At 34.0% G+C, this 19,138-nt stretch overlaps 5 protein-coding genes across 5 annotated transcripts; 3 read left to right on the top strand and 2 right to left on the bottom strand.

Annotated features, from left to right (window-relative positions):
* Positions 1-109: 109 nt before the first annotated feature.
* Positions 110-487, top strand: NUU61_007815 (uncharacterized protein; the record flags this gene model as incomplete). The annotated part of the gene is made up of 1 exon (XM_056658340.1): positions 110-487. One exon carries the CDS (start codon positions 110-112, stop codon positions 485-487), a length of 378 nt encoding a protein of 125 aa, XP_056508633.1.
* A 312-nt stretch (positions 488-799) lies between these two features.
* On the bottom strand, positions 800-2,582 carry NUU61_007814 (phosphotransferase enzyme family protein; the record flags this gene model as incomplete). Its single annotated transcript, XM_056658339.1, has 3 exons — positions 800-1,722; positions 1,777-2,158; positions 2,220-2,582. The coding sequence occupies 3 exons, from the start codon at positions 2,580-2,582 to the stop codon at positions 800-802; spliced, it is 1,668 nt and encodes a 555-aa protein (XP_056508632.1).
* A 10,867-nt stretch (positions 2,583-13,449) lies between these two features.
* On the top strand, positions 13,450-14,250 carry NUU61_007813 (alpha/beta fold hydrolase; the record flags this gene model as incomplete). Its single annotated transcript, XM_056658338.1, has 1 exon — positions 13,450-14,250. One exon carries the CDS (start codon positions 13,450-13,452, stop codon positions 14,248-14,250), a length of 801 nt encoding a protein of 266 aa, XP_056508631.1.
* Positions 14,251-14,637: 387 nt separating this feature from the next.
* NUU61_007812 (HpcH/HpaI aldolase family protein) lies at positions 14,638-15,610 on the top strand (the record flags this gene model as incomplete). Its single annotated transcript, XM_056658337.1, has 5 exons — positions 14,638-14,787; positions 14,839-14,990; positions 15,044-15,084; positions 15,150-15,278; positions 15,348-15,610. The coding sequence occupies 5 exons, from the start codon at positions 14,638-14,640 to the stop codon at positions 15,608-15,610; spliced, it is 735 nt and encodes a 244-aa protein (XP_056508630.1).
* A 1,174-nt stretch (positions 15,611-16,784) lies between these two features.
* NUU61_007811 (P-loop containing nucleoside triphosphate hydrolase protein) lies at positions 16,785-18,198 on the bottom strand (the record flags this gene model as incomplete). Its single annotated transcript, XM_056658336.1, has 4 exons — positions 16,785-17,276; positions 17,369-17,437; positions 17,595-17,690; positions 17,998-18,198. 4 exons carry the CDS (start codon positions 18,196-18,198, stop codon positions 16,785-16,787), a joined length of 858 nt encoding a protein of 285 aa, XP_056508629.1.
* Positions 18,199-19,138: the final 940 nt, after the last annotated feature.

The raw sequence follows: 19,138 nt of genomic DNA, 5'->3' as shown, positions 1-19,138 counted from the left end.
GTTCATTTCATCCCTCCTCGCATATACGACTCTTCGTTATTTACCTTTTTGTCAGGTAAGTATGCTTGACCAGCTCTGTGGATCAAGGTCTAATTTCGTTAAGTGCAAGATGAGTCGCGCAAGGCGGGAATCCCTTGACGCCCTAAGAAAATGGATCTTGGGAAGGTCATCCCAAGTGACGAAATTAGCCTCAGGCCAAGGTATCGCCGGAACTAGAGCAGCCCCCTCCCAGAGCGGTCCAAACGACACAAAAATTGGTTCCCGTTTGGATAATGGCGAGAAGATTGTAAAGGAAGGAAAGGACTATAAACGGTACAAATGGCAACTCAATAAGAACGCGGATAATGCGACGCTCAAAGAGCTGGCGAACAAAGATTCTCACAAAGTGTGGGCCGAGGCGGACGTATCCGTCACAACAGATGCTTCTGCAGCAAAAGCAGCTGTGGAGAAGCTCTTCGAGGATTTGGAGAAAGACCTGAAAGGGTAGGCAGAGGTTGAAAAGCTGAAGACCGACTGTGATTAGGGCTTTCCCAAAGGGACAAGAATGCTGCGGCAAAATTTCATTAGATTGCTTCCTTTTATTGTTGTAGGTACTCAGTGTTGAAGTCAGTACAACAGGACTCCTCTTTTGTTAAATACCTCCTGGAAGCGCCGACATAATAGGTTCACATCTATAACGAGGCAAGGCTTTTCTTGATCCATAGATGACAGGGCAAGAGAACACTTGTGCCATGCTTGTTGGGGCACAATCTAAAATTTAGTCCAATAGCTTTCATTGATGAAGCAACCACTACCTTAGTTATTCGTCAAATGGCCATGCATCTTCCCATGCGGCTCGTTCAGCTTCGGAACGTGAAAGTCGATCGATCAACTCCGTCTTAGCTTGTTTCAGGCGCTCCTTGGTTTGATCATACTGGTCGGACCGCACAACACCTTTCTCAGGCCATAGGTCACCCAACGACTCTTTCAACTGCCGCATTATTTCCATGCCTCTAATTGCACCAGTGGAATCTTTGTTGATGGAAGCCGCCTCAGCTTCAGAGAATTGAATAGGAAAGGGCGGATATCCAGAGGCTGAGACACCTGGCAGGCAGGACCATTCATCCTGTAACTGAAGAATCCTAGACAGGTATAACGACTCCCCGTCGACAAGGAGGTTCTGAGCCAACAACATCATCTCAAAACTCGTAGACCGCCGAAAATCCATGGCTTTGAATAGTGTTTCGTTCTTTGCAAGGGTAAATTTTCGGTACAAGGTGACAAGAGAATTCTTTAGGTATAGAGACTTGGCCTTTCCTTGTTCCACAGGGTCAAGCTGGTCGAAATTATCAGGGAGTTGAGGCGGATTAAGGCTGCCTGAATAGGATCCATCGAAGTCAAGAAAATAAGGCTCACGGGCATGATCAAAGAGTGGTAAAAGTTCGCTCGATTGCCAATCGATGATACCTAGTACTTCCGCTGGTCTCTCGGGGTTGACAAAGATGTTCTCAGCATGGAGATCTGGATGCCATAAATAGGAAGATGAAATTGATCGGTCTAGCGGAAGGAAAAATCTCAGTAGACGAAGATAGCTTTCGAGTACGGCTGTTTTCTTGGAACGAGAAGGTCTATATGTGCCTGGGCCATAGAGCGACACTGGTGACTTGGGTAGTTCCGATATATTCTGCACACAAGCAATTTCTCGAAGACCAACTGCGGTTTTGTACTGTTCCACGGTATCCCCTAGCATGAACATGTGAGCAGAAATTTTCCGGCATATAGGGTAGAGCACCTTACAAGGGCCTCGATCGAAGTCTAATGCCATCCTTCCGTCGTCGAGGAATTCCCGTCCTGTTGACGGACCAACAGAGAAGCCATGCTCTTTGACTTCAGACCCGTCCGCCTTGGAAAGAGTGCATTCGTCACAATCAGGTAGGTCGGACGAATAGTACAAGCTGCCGTATTGGGAGAATGATGTCGACATCCAGGATTTCTGATACCCAGATATTGTTTTAACGAGTTCAAATCTCTCCTTAATGTCCATATTCGGCCAAATTTTGTCAAGCTGCAGTCCAGAGACCTTTTCCATGATTACATATTCGGCGCCAACTGAGTTCTCGCTTGCTTTTGAACTCCATGCCAATACTTTAGGCACCGGTGTTCCCAGCTTACTCCTGACCTGTAAGTGAACATTAGAACATGCGCAGGACCAGGATAAGAGCTGATCAAATCTGTCTTACAAAATCCATCGTTGCCACTTCGCTTGCAGTTGTATAATGGGCTCGTCCCGCATTTGGGTTCGGAACTTTGCCTACAACTTGGGCGCCGTTGTCCATAGTGAAAAGGAATGTCTTGTTGAACATTCCATCCGGAAACTTGTCAATACGGACACAATGCGCGGAGTCAGGGCCTATCGATTTAGCAGCGCACTTCGCAAGCTCATTCATATTGAATTTAACATGGCGAATGGCCATTTCATGGGATTCGTTGGTTATAAAGCGGCCTCTCGTGTAGCAGAAAAACTCATCGTGAGAGTTCCAATCGGCAGGGAATGGCTGGGCGAGGTCGGTCCGACGCCGGTTGGTAAGGTGCGACAACGACATTTTTTTTTTTGGCTTGCTGAGGAGGAAAGACAACTTGCGAATCATAGTTGGTAAAAGAGGGGAAACTGCTGACGGGCACACAATGTTAGAAGGCGGAGTAGATGTGTTCAGGTCTAGGAGTCATTGACCAGATAGACCTGGGAGGCGGATATTGATAGGGACACATCAAAAATTCGGCTATTGGCGGGTATTGATAGGGGCACCTCAAGATTTTCGCTATTGACACCTCATTTTCTGACATAAGCAAAATCGCTGATATAATCAATTTTCATCACTATAGCAACTATATACTGCATATCTACTCAATATTCTGCTTCATCTCTTTTTCTCTTCTACTACTACCCTGCTAGTTCTTCGCTTTCTGCATACCCTATCTGCTTCGTCTGCTCTATCATGCATACCATACAAACCAACCCCGCTATACCTGCCCCTAGCACCCCTACTACCGCTACTCCCCCCGATATCTCTGCTGCCACCACTGGTAATTCGACTGTCGATTTGCCTACTAGACCCCTCGCCAATTCGCCTACTGATTCGCCTACCGATTTGCATGCTGATTCGCCTACCGCTGCCACTACCGATCTGCTGCCCCCACCACAACGAACCTTCCCTAATCGGGATGAATTAGTCGATTTTATGCGCCAGTAAGGTATAGCGCAGGGGTATACTACTACTATCAAGCGGTCTAATACTGATAGGCAAGTCTATCTCCACTGCGATAGATCTAGGGTATATTCGGACCGAATACAAGCGCCTATAGGCGCCAAAAGGCGCAAAACGAGTACTCGGCGGCAAAATTGTCTATTTTTGGTATATAGGAATCGCCAGAGGAGTTCTAATTGGCTACTTTAGGTAAAGAACCCCGCGTATAATCATTCTGCTAATCAAGATATAATAGCGCACCTAATCGCACGTTAATTTACCCTAGTGCAGAAAACCTTAATTTAACGACTCTCTGCTATTAGACCGAAGTATATTATTAGTGCGTTATATAGCGAGTCCCCTCGTCAACAAATTATACCACGCGATATCTATAATATACAAGCAGAAATTCGACGAAATGAGATAGGAGAATTAGACATGGACAGACCCGTCCCATGGGTCAAAGATCTTGACCCATGACCCAAACCCACGACCCATGGGTCGGGTCAATAAAATCCTGACCCGCCCATGGGTTGACCCGTGGGTTAACGGGTCAACCCATTTTTGACCTATTTTAGCATAAATTTCTTAATTAGGATAGATAATTTACTTACCTTTTTTAATAATACACTATTATTAAATACTGTTTTTGTTCTAATATAACTTATAATTCTAACTCTTTATAAAAAGAATATTATATAGTAATAATATATTTAGAATATATAATATATTAATTTATTAATTTAATACTTTAAGGTAAGAATTATATTTTATAATAGATAGATATAGGCAAAAGAAGATATTAGTTAACTATTTCTTATACTAAACCTAAAAATATATATTTGAAGTCTATAGTAGTACTTCTACTTTTTATATAAATAAACTATATATATTAGAAATAATAAAATAGATATAAATCTAATATCTAATATTTCTTTATTAATATATAAGTATATTATAGTCTTATTTATATAAAAGAATTATTTTAAATATTTTTTCTAAATTTATATAAAATAATAATATTAGCTGATTAGGTTGAAATTTTTTAGGGATAAAAAGAAAAATCTTAGGGTATTACTCTTATCTAATTATTTAGGTTAACGGGTTAGCCTATAGGTTAACCCGTTAACCTATTTCTTACTATCTAATAAACTTTATATATATTAGTAGAGCTTGTTCTGATTAGTTATAAAATTTAGCACTAGGATAGTACTAAATTCTACCTACTAATAAGAAATAAATATTAGACCTATATATTCCTCTAAATCTACGATGATTTATCTTAGATTATTTTTCTATATCTCGAGTCTCTTACTGTAAAAGGGTTATATAGTCCCTTTTTTACTAGATATAATAAAATATATACCTTTTTATAGTAGTCTTTCTACCTCTATTAGAACCGGGGTTTTAATCTATCTACGCGATTGCTTAAAACCCCGGTTTTAATCTACCTACGCGTTTACTTATAGCCCCGGTTCTAATATACCTACATAAAAAGGTTAGCTAGTTAGGTTGAAATTTTTGGGGGATAAAAATAAAAGTCTTAGGGTATTACTCTTACCTAATTATTTAGATTAACGGGTCAACCTATAGATTAACCTATTAATCTATTTCTTACTATCTAATAAGCTTTATATATATTATAGTAGAGTATCTTCTGATTAGTTATAAAATTTAGCACTAGGATAGTGCCGAATCCTATCTATTAATAAAAAATAAGTATTAGATCTATATATTCCCCTAAATCTATGATGATTTACCTTAGATTATTTTTCTATATCTTAAGTCCTTTATTTTAATATACTATTACTATATCTCTTCTATATCTTAGTTATCTACCTCGTACCCTCCCTCTCTTATTAAGAGTAAGGGGTTTAAGTTATCTATTTTCTATTCTAATTAACTTCTCGATACCCTCTTAGAACTACTAGAAAGCTAGTAAACCGAGTAAAGCCTCTCTCTTATTATATCACTAATATTAAAACGATCCGATAATCGGAAAAAGACCTAGGTAATTTTTAATAGTATAAATAAAGTAGAGTTTTTAAACTAGTGGCTTAATACCTAAATTAGTGGTTCTTATAATACTATAAAGAAGATAAACTAGAAGGGTCTATAATAGACTAATATATAGTCGTATTTTAATTAAGTTATATATTTAGTAATAGGAGAGCCAAAGCTCCTATATAAATAATATAGTAAGATTATAGACTATTTAGTCTATACTAAGAATAGGATAATAAATCTCTAACGCTACTAGAATTAGAGTATATACTAAAAAAACTAAAATATTACTAAATATTTAATAATCTAATATCTTATAGAATATATAGTATATTATATAGCTATTATTTAATTTATAGACTAATCTTTCTTAGGCTAAGAACTCCCCTTAAATAGTCTAGCTAGTTACCTAAGAGCTATAGAAGTAATAATTAATTACTATAATAACTATCTTATAGCTTCTTTTTTAAACTATCGAGTATCCTAAATTTTAAGCCCTTCTTCGAATAACCTAATTATTATTATTTATCTCTAGTTTCCTTTCTTATTGAACTATATAGCGTCGAATCTAAGGAATAACCTAAAATTAATAGAAAGATTTACTTTAGAAGCTTCTATCTAAGGCTAAGCTCTTTATTAGTCTTAACTATTAGATATCGCTATTTTAATAAGTATTTATAGCTATCTCTAGCTATTTTATTAATATAGACTAGAATTATCGAGAGGTTTTATTTAGCTTTAAACCTATTTCTAGTATATACTCTAGGTAGAATCTTAGTATAACCCTTCTTAATATCCTCTAGAAATATTAGATCGAAGACTAAGTATTTATAGTAATAACTAATAATATATTAAATAACTCTATCTTTATTTTAAGTATCTAAGATTCTATTTAATTATTAGATATTAACTCTAAGGTAATAATTATTCGGGTTCTATATATTATATATATAATTTAGTTAAGTTTAAAACAACTATTTAGCTAGATAAAAACAAACCCTTAGAATAAGGTAACTAAGACTATTTAGTCCGAGGAATATATCTAATACGCCCGTCGAAAAACATAAAAACGAGATATTACAATAACTCTTATAAAGGTATATATCTATACTCCTTATTTATTAGTTAAAATACTAACCTACTTTATATTTTAGATTAGAAACCTTACGATCTTTATTAATATAAGCCCTTAACGTTAGGAGTCCTTCTTTAGTCTCTAGTCCGATTACCCTTGATTAGTTCTAATTTAAGATATCTAAACTAGATAAAATTCAACCTTTTTAATACTCTAACGTACAAAGTGGTTATAACTAATTTTTAATCGATTTTACTCTAAATATAATTATCCTTATCTTAAAATTGATATAGATAAATAACGCTAGATCGACTATCTTCTTAATATTATCTAGCTATTTTTCTAATTTACTATAGTCCTCTTAAAAATAAAGGATATTATTATTTATATTATCTTTACTATCTATAATAAGCTATTTAATTATTTTAAAAGGTTAATTAGATAGCTTAGTAAAAAGAAGATTAGATAGAAATAATAGATATATTAAGCCCTTAAATTAGCTAAGAGTAAACTCTATAAGTATTACTCTATAATAGATAATAAAGAGCTCGGTAATATCTATATAATTAGCACTATCTTAGCCCCTTAATATAAGGTTAAATTTTTTTAAATTAAAGACTAGGACTACCCTTAGATAGATTATAATATCTAATACTAACGAAGTCTTAAGAGTCAGTTTCTAAGTTACTAAACTAGCAATATTCTAAGCTCTTAATCACTATCTAAAATAAAATAGTCTTATTAAACTAGTAAGCTTAATATATTTTTAATAGCCGATTCTTCTACCTTAAACTCCTAGTCTAAGGTAATATAGTATATTAAAAAAGGTAAGTTTCTATATATACCTTTATTAAAACTAGGGTTCTAAGTAATTATTTAAAACCCTAGTTCTAATCTATTAAATTTCTATCTTTCTATCTTTATTAGAACCAGGGTTTTAAGGCCTATTTTAGAACCCTAGTTTTAATAAAGATATCGGTTCTAATCTATCTAAATATTATATTAATTATTATAATCCGCCCTCTATCTAGGTACTATCCTAATCTTACCCCGTTAGTTCTAAAAGGATTATTAGTATAAATTTCCTATATTTATAAGCCTTATCTATGATCTCCTCTTAATCCTAGCTATTAGCGTTAACGTTAAATAATTATTTAATTCCGTATATAATATTTACTATTATCGATAAAGAGCGCTAAATATATCTATTATATAGGATCTAATAATATTTATATATATTACTAAATTTAAAGTTAAGAAGAAGTAGCTTATATTTATTTAAGAGCTTCGGGAGTAAAATAAGTTAGAAATTATATAAAAGAAAAAAAAGACCTAAAAGATTTATAAAGAGATTATGCTAATTAGTGATAATAAAGAGGAGGATACTATAGATCTAATAATTATAGTCGATATATCTTACTAATCGTAGCAAGAAAAGTTAAGAAGTAATTATAAAGATAATTATAGCCTTCCGTAGATTTCTAGTAAGGTTCGTAAATATCTATAAATACTTAATAATTATAAGCTTTAAAATTAAAATTAATTAATATTTAAAATAATATTCTCTAGAATTATTTTTTAAGAATTATTCTCCTAATTACTATAAAAAATTATTTAACTAAAATAAATATAATACCTAAAAATATAGCTAAAAATAATATAATTTATAAAAGTTATATAGTTAACAAAGTATCTACCTAAATAGGTTAAATAGGTTAACCTATTAACCCGCGGGATAGGTCAAAAAAATCTTGACCCGCCCACGGGTCAAGAGGTCTGACCCATAACCCGCCCATAGGCTGACCCACGGGTCGACCCATATGGGTTGTCCGCGGGTCTATCCAGGTCTAAGGAGAATATAGTATTCTTGAATATCTATAGATACTACTCGATTTAGAAGGTTATAAATATTTATTTAAGCAAGATAATATAGGGTATATCGAATTTTTTCTTTTCTCTCATCCTTAGTTAATTCAATTGGCCAATTTATATAATAAGGTATATCTCATCTATTTTTATATGATTTTATTGGCTAATATTTAAGGTTTTTATTATAGATTATATATATAAGACTAATCGGTTTGGTATACCTCTATTTTATATAGTAGGTATAACGCTATCAAACTATATATTCACTATAGCTCTATATTTTATGCCTAATAAGGTTGAAATAAGCTATACTTAGGTGCTTTAGACCTTTTTTGATTAGCTAAATCTCTTATCTAAATCTGATTTTCGTCCGATTTTGGTAACTGATCTCGAATTAGCTTTAATAAATACGATATATAGTATCTAGGGGTATTATACCCTATTATATATTTGGTATATTAATAAAGTAGTTTTAGCGAGGGCAAAACGAGATATCAGCTAATTAGACGAAAATACTATTAGTATAAATATATATAAATTAGTTATTATTTCTAAAATCTAAGAATATCTTTTATTACTAGAATATCTAGTAATAGATTATAAAAGGGTTTTTTATCTTATTTATCTTAAAGAGAACCTTTTTAAAGAACGGGAATAAGATTAATAAAATATAAATAAAGTATCTATTAAGCTTATATCTAAGATATATTAAATAGAGGTTTAATATATACTAAATATATATTTATTTAGATATTTAGTATTATTAGTAAATCTATCTAGAATTAATTATTTTATTATTTTTATATAATCGGATTAATCTATAAATTTTCTACTAATTTTAAACCTAAGTATCTTAAATACTATCTTTTACTTTTTAATAAGATATTAAATATATAATTAAAGAGTAAGTTTTTTATATACTAGATATATATTATATATAGTACTAAAATATCCTTTCTATAGATATTATTAGGCTTTTCGACGAAATTAAGATAAAGATAATAGCCTTTATAAATATTAGGATAGAAGCTAATAAATATATTATAAATAGCTACTATTAATTTAGATAGTAGATAAGGTATATTTTACTTTTAATTATTCTATATTCTTACTAACTTTTTCTAGATTACTTAGTTAGATTATCTAAATCCAGCACTAACTTAGAAATAATATAAAGTTTAGTTAGTCCTATATATTATTACTAGAATTGATATCCTATTCTTAAAGATTCTTTATAATAAAGATAGGTTAAAAAAGACTAGTATCTAGGATTATAATTACTATTTTCTTCTTTACTAAAGATAGTACTTAAAATATTAATATAGTATATTATATATATATTTAATATATATATAAAATATTATTAAAATATTTTATACTAATATTTTTCTTAGACTCTATTTATTTTAGAGGCCTAGGATATATAATCTCTTATTAATATAAGGTTAAGTTTAGTCTTTTTATTCTATATTCTTAGGATCGATTTCTTTTTATTCTTTTTATCGCTCGGGGTAATTATATCTATTTTCTATCTCTACTAATAAAGATATTACTAGAGATTAGATCTTAGATTACGAATCTTATTTTAAAGTATAAACTTCTAGAATTAACTATCTAAAAATTTATATTTTCGCTAAAATTTAGTTAGCGTATTAAAAAGTATAAAATATTAGCTTTATATTATATTTATTAGAGTTTAAATATTAAGAATAGAGTTATTACTTTAATTTATAAATAGCGGCTATTAGCCTATCCTAAAAATATAAGCTTAGTAGATATATAGTGTAAATATCTTTTTAATTAAGTAAAACTAAATAATAAATAATAGATTTATAATATCTACTTCTTTAATAAGGATTATTAACTTTATTTTATTATATACTATATATATATATAGACTAAGCTTTTTTAAAGAGTATAGTATATTAAAATAGATCTTATATTTAAGATAGTCTAAAGAGAAATAAGAGTATTCTTAATTACTATAATTAACTTTTTAATAAAAAATAAGTTTTTATATTTTTTTATAAAAACTATATTATATTTATTAATAAAATTATAGAGATTAATATATATACTTATACTTTTATTAATTATAAAACGCGTGAATTATATTATATTTTTTAAGAGGATCTTTAAAGTCTTAGAGGACATTAAGAGGAAAGAAGTCTAATAGATATATTAGAGTTATAATTCTAATATTATTAAAGGAATCTATACTATTATAGTTAATATATATAAAAAATAGGCTTTAGATATATATTTAATATATATTAAACTTATTTCTTTACTAGTTTTTGAATATAGGGCTTAGAGACTATTTTATTAGACTTAATCCTCGCTAGATATAATTAGAATATCTTTAATATATATTAATTTTTTATTAAACCTATATTAAATATATTTTTTGTAAAAAGTTTAGTGATTATCCTATTACTATAATAATTAACTATATCTAGAAAGTAGATTTAAAGTAGGCTATTCTAAGCCTAATAAATAAGATGATTTTATAGTTTCCCGATATAGAAAATTAGGTTAAAAATAAATAAATTAATTAGATTCTCTCTAGTATTATATCTAAGGTATCTAAGATTCTTATTGACTAGTAGATTTAAGCCTTTTATTATATAGAGATCTACAAGAGTAATTATTTTATTAATAATAAAGTTATTAATTGAAAATAGGTATTTTTTATAATAATTCTAAGATATTTTTTATATTCTTTTTTAAGAAATATTACTAATACTATCTTAGGACGAAAGGATATATTTATAAGATATTTTAAAAGAATAAATTCAAGATTTAGTATAGGATTAATTCTACCTAGTATTTAAATAATATTATAATCTATATAGTAAAGTAGAATTAAAAAAAGGGTTAATAACTATATAAAATATATATTAAATATATATTAATCTTAATCTAAATAAATATCGTTAGATTATTACGCTTCGACAAAAAAGAAATCTAGTATAAGTTTAAGATATTACGAACCTATATAAAAATAATAAAGAGGATACTTTATCTATCTAGGATTTAATATAATTAATACCTTAAACTAATACCCTAGAGACTCAAGGATCGCTAATACTAAATATATAAACTATACTAAATATAAGAATACGATCTTTATAAATAAGAGCTAGTATATTAGTTTTATCTTAATAATATATTTAGTTATATATTTTACGTCTACGAGTAAGCTTACCGGCTCTAAGATCTACTATCGAAGGTTAATTATAATCTTAGCTTAAAGCCCTTCAAGCTAAAATTAACTATTTATAGAGGTTAAATTAAATTAAGGAGCTAGAGAGATAAAAAAAGGAGTTACTTAGGAGTTTAGCTTAATTATAAATTATTTTTTATGTATTTTCCATATATAAGAAATATAAGTTCGATATATATTTAGTATATATTAAATATATAAATAATATAATATAGAATAAAATTATACTATATAATATCTAATTTTTTTATTAGAAATATTTTAAAAAAAAATTAAAATAAAAAAAATTCCAGCGATTTAGGTATATATTCTATATATAATCTACGTGTATTATTAACTATTATAATCTATATATAAACTCCCTTATATCTAGGAGTCTATCGATTTAAGTCCCTCCTTCTTATCTCTAGGAGTATTCTTAGTAAGAATACCTATATTAGTTTCCTCCTCCTCCTACTCCTTTTTATTATTACTGTAATCGCTAGTATTAGGGGTACTAGTAGGCTCTAAAGTAATAGTTAGGCTAAAGAAAGATATAAGATTAAGAGAGGGATTATATCTACGCTATAAAATATTAATATATATTTAGTATCTCTAAAAGATAAATTTATATAATAGCTATAGTTATTAGAGGTTAGGATAATAGGCTACTAGAAATAATAGAAATAGCTACTAAACTAACACTAGAAGTCGGTATCCTCTCGACTAAATATAAACTTAGTATATACTCTGTGTATATAAACTATAGATATAAAATACTTACGCGATATATTCTAAAATATTATACTAGTAATTGATCGGGCCTATTTTAAGACTAGAGTCTAGTTTATTAAGATATATAGTATTATATTAGCCTTTAGTTAATATCTACTTTTTTAAAATATTCTATCTAATAAGTATCTCTAGAGTAGTCTTTACGCGGTGGTTAAAGATAAAAGCTATCTAGCGTTAGTATATATTTAGTATATAAGAGATATATAGACTAATTAGCTCTAGAATACTTATTATATAGATACCAATAAAAGGTAAGCTATTTCTCGAAGGTAAGATTATATATAGTCTAGCTATTATTAATTAAAATATTATAACTAGGGATTATATAATTAGTATTTAGCTAATATATATTAGGTATATAATATATATATTAGACTATTCTTTTTATTTAGGAGGATAAGTAGATTAGAGGATAGATTATCCGCGTTCGTAATATTACTAATCTTAATATTATACTTACGTAGTCCTATAGTAATCGCGTTGTGTTACGCCTAAGGCTTCTAGCTAATATTATTATTTAGGATAGGCCTTATATATTTAATATAAGTTAAAAAGATATAACGGGGTTATTTACTATATATATAACTAACTAGAGAATTAAGGTTTATAGTACTATAGACTTACGAGATATTAAAATAGATATAAGTAAGGCCTAGGCTAGGATAATAGATAAAGTTAGATATTATAGATACTAAATATATACTTAAAAGATACGTTGAATATATAAAAAGAGATATAAACTAGAAGGTAAATAGAAGGTAGGAAAGTAAAAAGAAGCAGAAAGAAGTATAGTAGTAAAGATAGATAAAGATATATTTTCGTTTCTTTATTTATACCGTTTCTAGGTTTTATATATAATTTAGAACACAGATTTTTTGTATATATTCAATAAAAAATCACTGTAAATATCATAAATATAGAGATATAAGGTTATATAGAGTTGATCCGTGGATAATAAAAGTATTATTAGTAAGAATTTTAATTTTAGCATAAAATATTTTAGGGCCTAGTCGACTTAACGAGCTAAGGGGGCCCCAAAAGTCGGCGTAATATTCCACCGATTTTTGGGGCCCGCTCAGTATTTTTGGGGCCCCCCTCAGCTGTAACCCGGTCGAATCCCACAGGTTCTCAGTCATTCCAACAGCGGCGAAAAATCTTTACGCCGGGCATAATCATTGTGGCGAACATCCTTCCTGTATTTGTAGAATATTTAGGTCCAGTTCTATCGAGACTTCATTTCCATTCACACTGTTATCCTCTATCTTATAGCTCTCAAGATGGCTCTCACATACTCAACGATCCCGCTTCAAGTACAGGGCGTGAACCTTGACATCGCCACAACCCACAATTTGAACGGGAAAGCCCCCATCTTATTCTTACATGGCTTTGGCTCTTGTAAGGAAGATCTGGCCGATATAATCTGCCAAGCAGAGCTGAAAAATTATGATTATCTCGCTTTTGACGCCCCGGGCTGCGGGCATTCTAGAAGCGACAATCTTTCAGCCACAGATATCCCTTTCCTTGTCGCGACCACCTTGGAAGTCCTGTCGCATTTCGGAATCACCAAATTCCATTTGATCGGCCACTCTATGGGTGGGCTCACTGCACTTCTCCTTGCTCACCAGTGTCCCGACCGGATCCTGAGCTTTGTCGACATTAAAGGCAACCTTGCGCCCGAGGACTGCTTCTTGAGTCGGCAAATCTTCAACTTCCCTACCGATGATCCCCAAGCATTCCTAGACGCCTTCATCATTCGAACTCGCGAGTCAAAGTCCCTTGGTAGCGCATTGTATGCGAGTACCTTACGCATGCGAGTACAAGCTCGCGCTGTCCGTCCGATTTTCGAATCTATGGTGCGACTGTCCGATAATGAAGACCTACTCGGAGTGTTCCTGGGGCTGCCATGTTGCAAAATGTTCATGTTTGGAGACGAGAACCGCGGTTTGTCTTACCTATCGCTGTTAGAAAAAGAAGGCATGGAGCTAGCACAGATACCGGGTAGCGGTCATTTCCCTATGTACTCAAACCCCGTCGAGATGTGGCGCCGGATTGCGGCTTTTTTGAACAGAATTGTCTGAAACTATAGCGAACGAACAGGAGGATAGAGCAATTTCATACATTTGAATTGATAGAAATATAGGTTTATTTCTCCCAGCATAACAATCCGAAAAAGAGCTTATAAATTCAAGTTGATAATGCGGTATCACTCTATTACTCCGAAGGCATACAAGCCAAATAGCATCCAAGCCAAATCCCTGTTTAGGTGCCGCCTTCGGCACAAATTCACGTCGCCGGTGTTGGACGCCGAACACTGATGCATTTAAATTGTTCGTAAGAAGACCATATTGCTTGATCCCTAACACAGCTAAAATCCACTACATCCTACGGGTACTTCTAAATTGCCGTCTCTCAAACGGCAAAAATCCCACGACCGGGTGCTTTTCAGCCATCTCATGCAACCCACAATGTCCGACATGCCAGCCATTGCAGGTGTGACTCCTAACCCGCAACTACGTCTGCTCAATGGCCTTCGAGCCAACAAGAAGCCAATCATGACCTTTCTGGGTCTTCCCTCCTTTCGGACAGCTCAAATAATAGCCCAGACCGGAGTCGATGTGAGCACTATTCGTTTTCCCAGCGTGATTCCTCTACTAATTATTTCAAAGGGTATCATTATTGATTGTGAGCATGGCAATATCAGCGATGATTCAATGCACAGTTCAACCGCTGCTATAGCTTCTATGGGAGTGTCACCGTTGGTTCGTCTTAGAATGAGCCACTCGGATCTCATCAAAAGAGCTCTGGATGCCGGTGCACAGTAAAGCAAACTTCATCTCTGACCTTCGAGAGTCTGGTGCTAACGATTGCCAGTGGTATCGTTGTTCCTCAGATAAATACAGCCGAGGAAGCAAGTGCTGTTGTTTCTTATTCCAAGTTTCCCCCAAGGGACTTCGTGGACAAGGTTCTGCGTTTCCAGCCATCGCCCACGGCATTGATATTCCGACATATATGAAAACCGCAAACGAAACGCTGATCATCTGTATCCAAGTTGAAACTAAAGTAGGGCTTGAAAATGTTGACGCTATCTGTGCCGTACCTGGAGTTGGTTAGTGACATTGAATAGAAAATTCCACATGACTTCACCTGTGGAAGTCATTTGCTAACAATCGCTTAGATATGGTTTTTATTGGACCGAATGACCTAGCCCTATCGGTGCTTGGTTATGTTCCTGCAAAAGGCGATGAGCCTGAGTTTGTCGATGCAATCAAAAAGATCGTGGCAGCTGCGAGAAATCATGGCAAATGGGTCGGCCGATTGTCTAACGATGGAGCTTCAAGCAAGAAACACCTGAAGATTTTTGACACTGTGGCGATGAGTTATGACATTCGAGCGATTCAAAATTGGTATAACTCTGAGTTGCAAGTTGCGCGCTCATGATCGTGGGAGGTACCAAGAAGATGAATTAGCCCTCTGTTATCTTCTTTGGAGATAATCACATGCATGGGATTCGAAAACGAGCTTGATGCTCTCATATCACACTCAAACTTTCATTGAATAATGCCTGGCGGCGAGACGGAAAGAGCAAAAATCACTAATAAGCCCCGTCTCCTAAGAACCTATACATGGTCTCTGTCAGTCTATGTCATTCCCACTTTCAATATTGCGGTGGGCCATAGAGCGTTCGTAGTTTTAGCAGTAGATTGGCTTGAAGGAGCTTCTTCAAATGTTCAACAACCTACTCTCAGCTCGTGAACCGCGCCTACCGTTCTCTCTGGGTGTCCTTGCTGTGATGGATTTCCTATCAAGAGAATTCTCTCATGAGGCGACCCTTCTCGAAATGCGCCTCTTTTGCTTTTTCTTTCAAGTGGTCTCCACTCTTGACATGAATTAGCTAAGTATCGTCTGTTGTCAATTTTATCATCTATCACCATCTACAAAACGCTCCACATAACTCCTTCCTAGACACAAGATTCTTCTTCCGTTCCGATACCGGACCTCTTACGTTTTTCTCGGGGCGCTATACATCTTGTCTGTAGTAATCTCTTCTTACAAGCAACTTAGGTCTATGTGTGTTCTGAAATGGTTTTCCCATTAGCGCTTAGGGTCTCTTCCATCTGCAACCCGGTCTAAGACTCCGTATGTAAATGTGGTCAAATGTTTTGCATAAGTTTTGTAATGGTCTGGCTCAGAGCTTGTAACTGTGGTCTTTAAAAAATATCCTCCCCAAGATAACCGATATCCAAATTTCAATTGTCACCTATACATTCCGAGGTAAAGTGAGGAACCTTACTCATATACTTCGACACCCCTCGAGCTATCATGCGAGTTGGACTACGAACTTGGGATTTCGTGGAATGATATACCATTTTAAGATCATGATAAATGCATTGCAGACTGTCAGTTAACTCCAATACCTAAGACTGTTGTGTACTAATGGGAAATCATCGCCATGTAGGTTCTGGGCTGCTGAGAACCTGGACAGTGGAATGACCCAACCCGCTCAAACATACAGCTCCTCACTAAGTACGATTTACTTGACCAGTCTCCTTCCTAAGATTCTGCCTTCAGTTCTCCCCGGCCCCTGTTTCTTCCCTCCCTTCCTCCCTTCCCTTCAGTACTTTGCTTTCACCACCCAGCTCTCTACACAAGAAACTGCATCAGAAGGCGACTTCTTGCATTTCAAAAGAAAGGAAAGCACTTCTGCTGGGCTGAATACTTGATCCGGTACCTTGCTCGCAAAATTGCGAGCGAACGCTTCGATTGTCTCATCATCATATTCCTCGTTGTATTGCTTTTGGCTTGGCAACTGCTTGAAGACAGTGCGGAAGAGCTGAGTAGATATATTTTGATCGGCGAGTTTAAAATGAATCTTCTTGTCTGAACGGCTAGATCGAATCAGTGCTTTATCCAGGTATTCGATATGATTCGTGGTCATAATAAGTGTCCGGCCCTCTTGAGAAGAAACACTATCGAGTATATTTAAAAGTCCTGACAGGGTGACTGCCGACTTTGATTCGTTCTCTTGATCTACGTCGACGCTGTCTCTACGCCTTACCCCAGCGGTATCCACGTCCTCCAATAGGACAATATAGTATAGCGGGAGCTCCGAAAAAAGCCTTATTAACGTATTGTCTAAAATATTCGACAATTAAAACGTATAAATATCTAATTCATACTTCCCTACGAGTAATAGACTAAAGCTAGATTTTCTAGTTCCGGGTAGCCCGAAAAGAAGATAGCCTCGTTTATAGGGAATACCGCGTTCTATATATTAGTCTTATATATCTTAGTCGAGGAACTTGTCTATATCCTTTAATATTTTATTCTTTAGTTCGGTATCTATAATTACCGTAGAAATAAGCCGAACTAGTCTTAGTCTAGCTTTCTTCTACTCCCCTTCGCGGTGTTTAAATATAGAGACTTTTTTCTGGGTACCCTTAAGATACTTTTCTCGGCACTCTTCGATCAGACTTTTTAGAATATTAGTATTAAGACTAATAGAGGAGATACGAAGATCCTTTTAGTACTCTTTAACTTAGTAATAAAAAATAAGTAAATATCCCTTATACTAGAAGAGAAATAATCTATCCTAAGGAGAAAAAGTTGTAGGCTTTTTCTTTATTAAATAGAGATTACTTATCCGTTACGTGGATCCTACCCGAGCGATCAATAAATAGGTATTATGGACAAATAGTTAGTCAGCTATCTAATCGACTAGTATATTATATGTTTCGTCGTAGTACGAGATGTAGATTATCGAGGCTTTAGACTATTAGACTCATCCTATTATAATAGGAGGTATACGAACTAAAGTAACTTCTTACTATATCGCAGAAATAACGGGCTGTATAACGGGCGAAGAGGACAAATATTCCCAAGCTATAAAACAGTCGAGTGTAGCTATCCAGGTTATTAGTAAGAAGTTGCTGTACAGAGACAGAGGCCATACTGAAACCGGGAAAGAGGACATCTATAAGAGACATTTGGGAGGGGTCGCGGTAGGAACCACCGCTGATGGTATTCATTGTAGGCAATGAGCAGAATATTCCGAGAATAAATATATGAGCGCAACCAGGCGATTGGGGGATTTCAGTCACTTGGAAGAGAATTGCTGAATATTTAACTCATAGTTACTTGACAGTACCGCGTTCCTTTATATGCTGGATACCAATAAAGAATACCCATACATACCTTGCATATGCAACAGCGCCAGTCTCAGCCGCCAGCTCCTTGTTCTTTCATTTATTTTTTCGCGGGAAAAGCAACTTACATATGGCTGTATCCACGATTTGGGAAAGGACTATCATATTCACGTTCTTGAACGGGGACTGTATTATCCCTGTCAACGTGCTGAACCCACAAATGACACGTGAAGGAAAATCAGAGGTTGTCAAAATATCCTGAAAGTTGAGTCAAAACACCCGAGACATGCGCCCCCCATCCAAGTTCGTGATCCGTCATGCAGTTACAATGCATTACAGGACCCACAAACCCCGCTTGAATCGACCAGCTGAGTTCCCCACTCTGGTCCGAATTGACTTAAAAGCTGGGCAATTTGCCCACATCATCTCGACGAGGTGTACCGCCCACTCCTCCGTCCTATTCTTCCTAGCAGCCTTCGGTATCAAAATTTCCCATAGCATGATTGCCTACATCCAAATGATCAGTTCTCTGGATGACTGATCCTCAGACTTTGACCCCGAAAGATTTGGAGATAACTTTAACATCTCTGAAGCAGCAGATGTTGAAAACCGAGGCTGCGAAAATATTATTGCCTGCAAAGGAGACATCTTTCAGTCGCGTTGCGTTGGGGCGATCGTCTTATTTGCTGAGCCTGGTGTTTAGGCCTGACAAGCGGCGCGAACCGAAGCTGGCAGCTCTTAGAGAATTAGACTGTATCTTTGATCATTTGTGGGCTGAGCCTTACCCAAAAGGCTATCGAGGTTATGCGGAAAGAACTCTTTG

This window comes from Penicillium alfredii (genome assembly GCF_028826965.1).
Source record: "Penicillium alfredii strain IBT 34128 chromosome Unknown utg000010l_segment0_segment0, whole genome shotgun sequence".
In the NCBI taxonomy this organism is placed as follows: Eukaryota; Fungi; Ascomycota; class Eurotiomycetes; order Eurotiales; family Aspergillaceae; genus Penicillium; species Penicillium alfredii.
The sequence above is the reverse complement of the archived record's forward strand: the minus strand, read 5'-3'. Positions and strand labels throughout refer to the sequence as shown.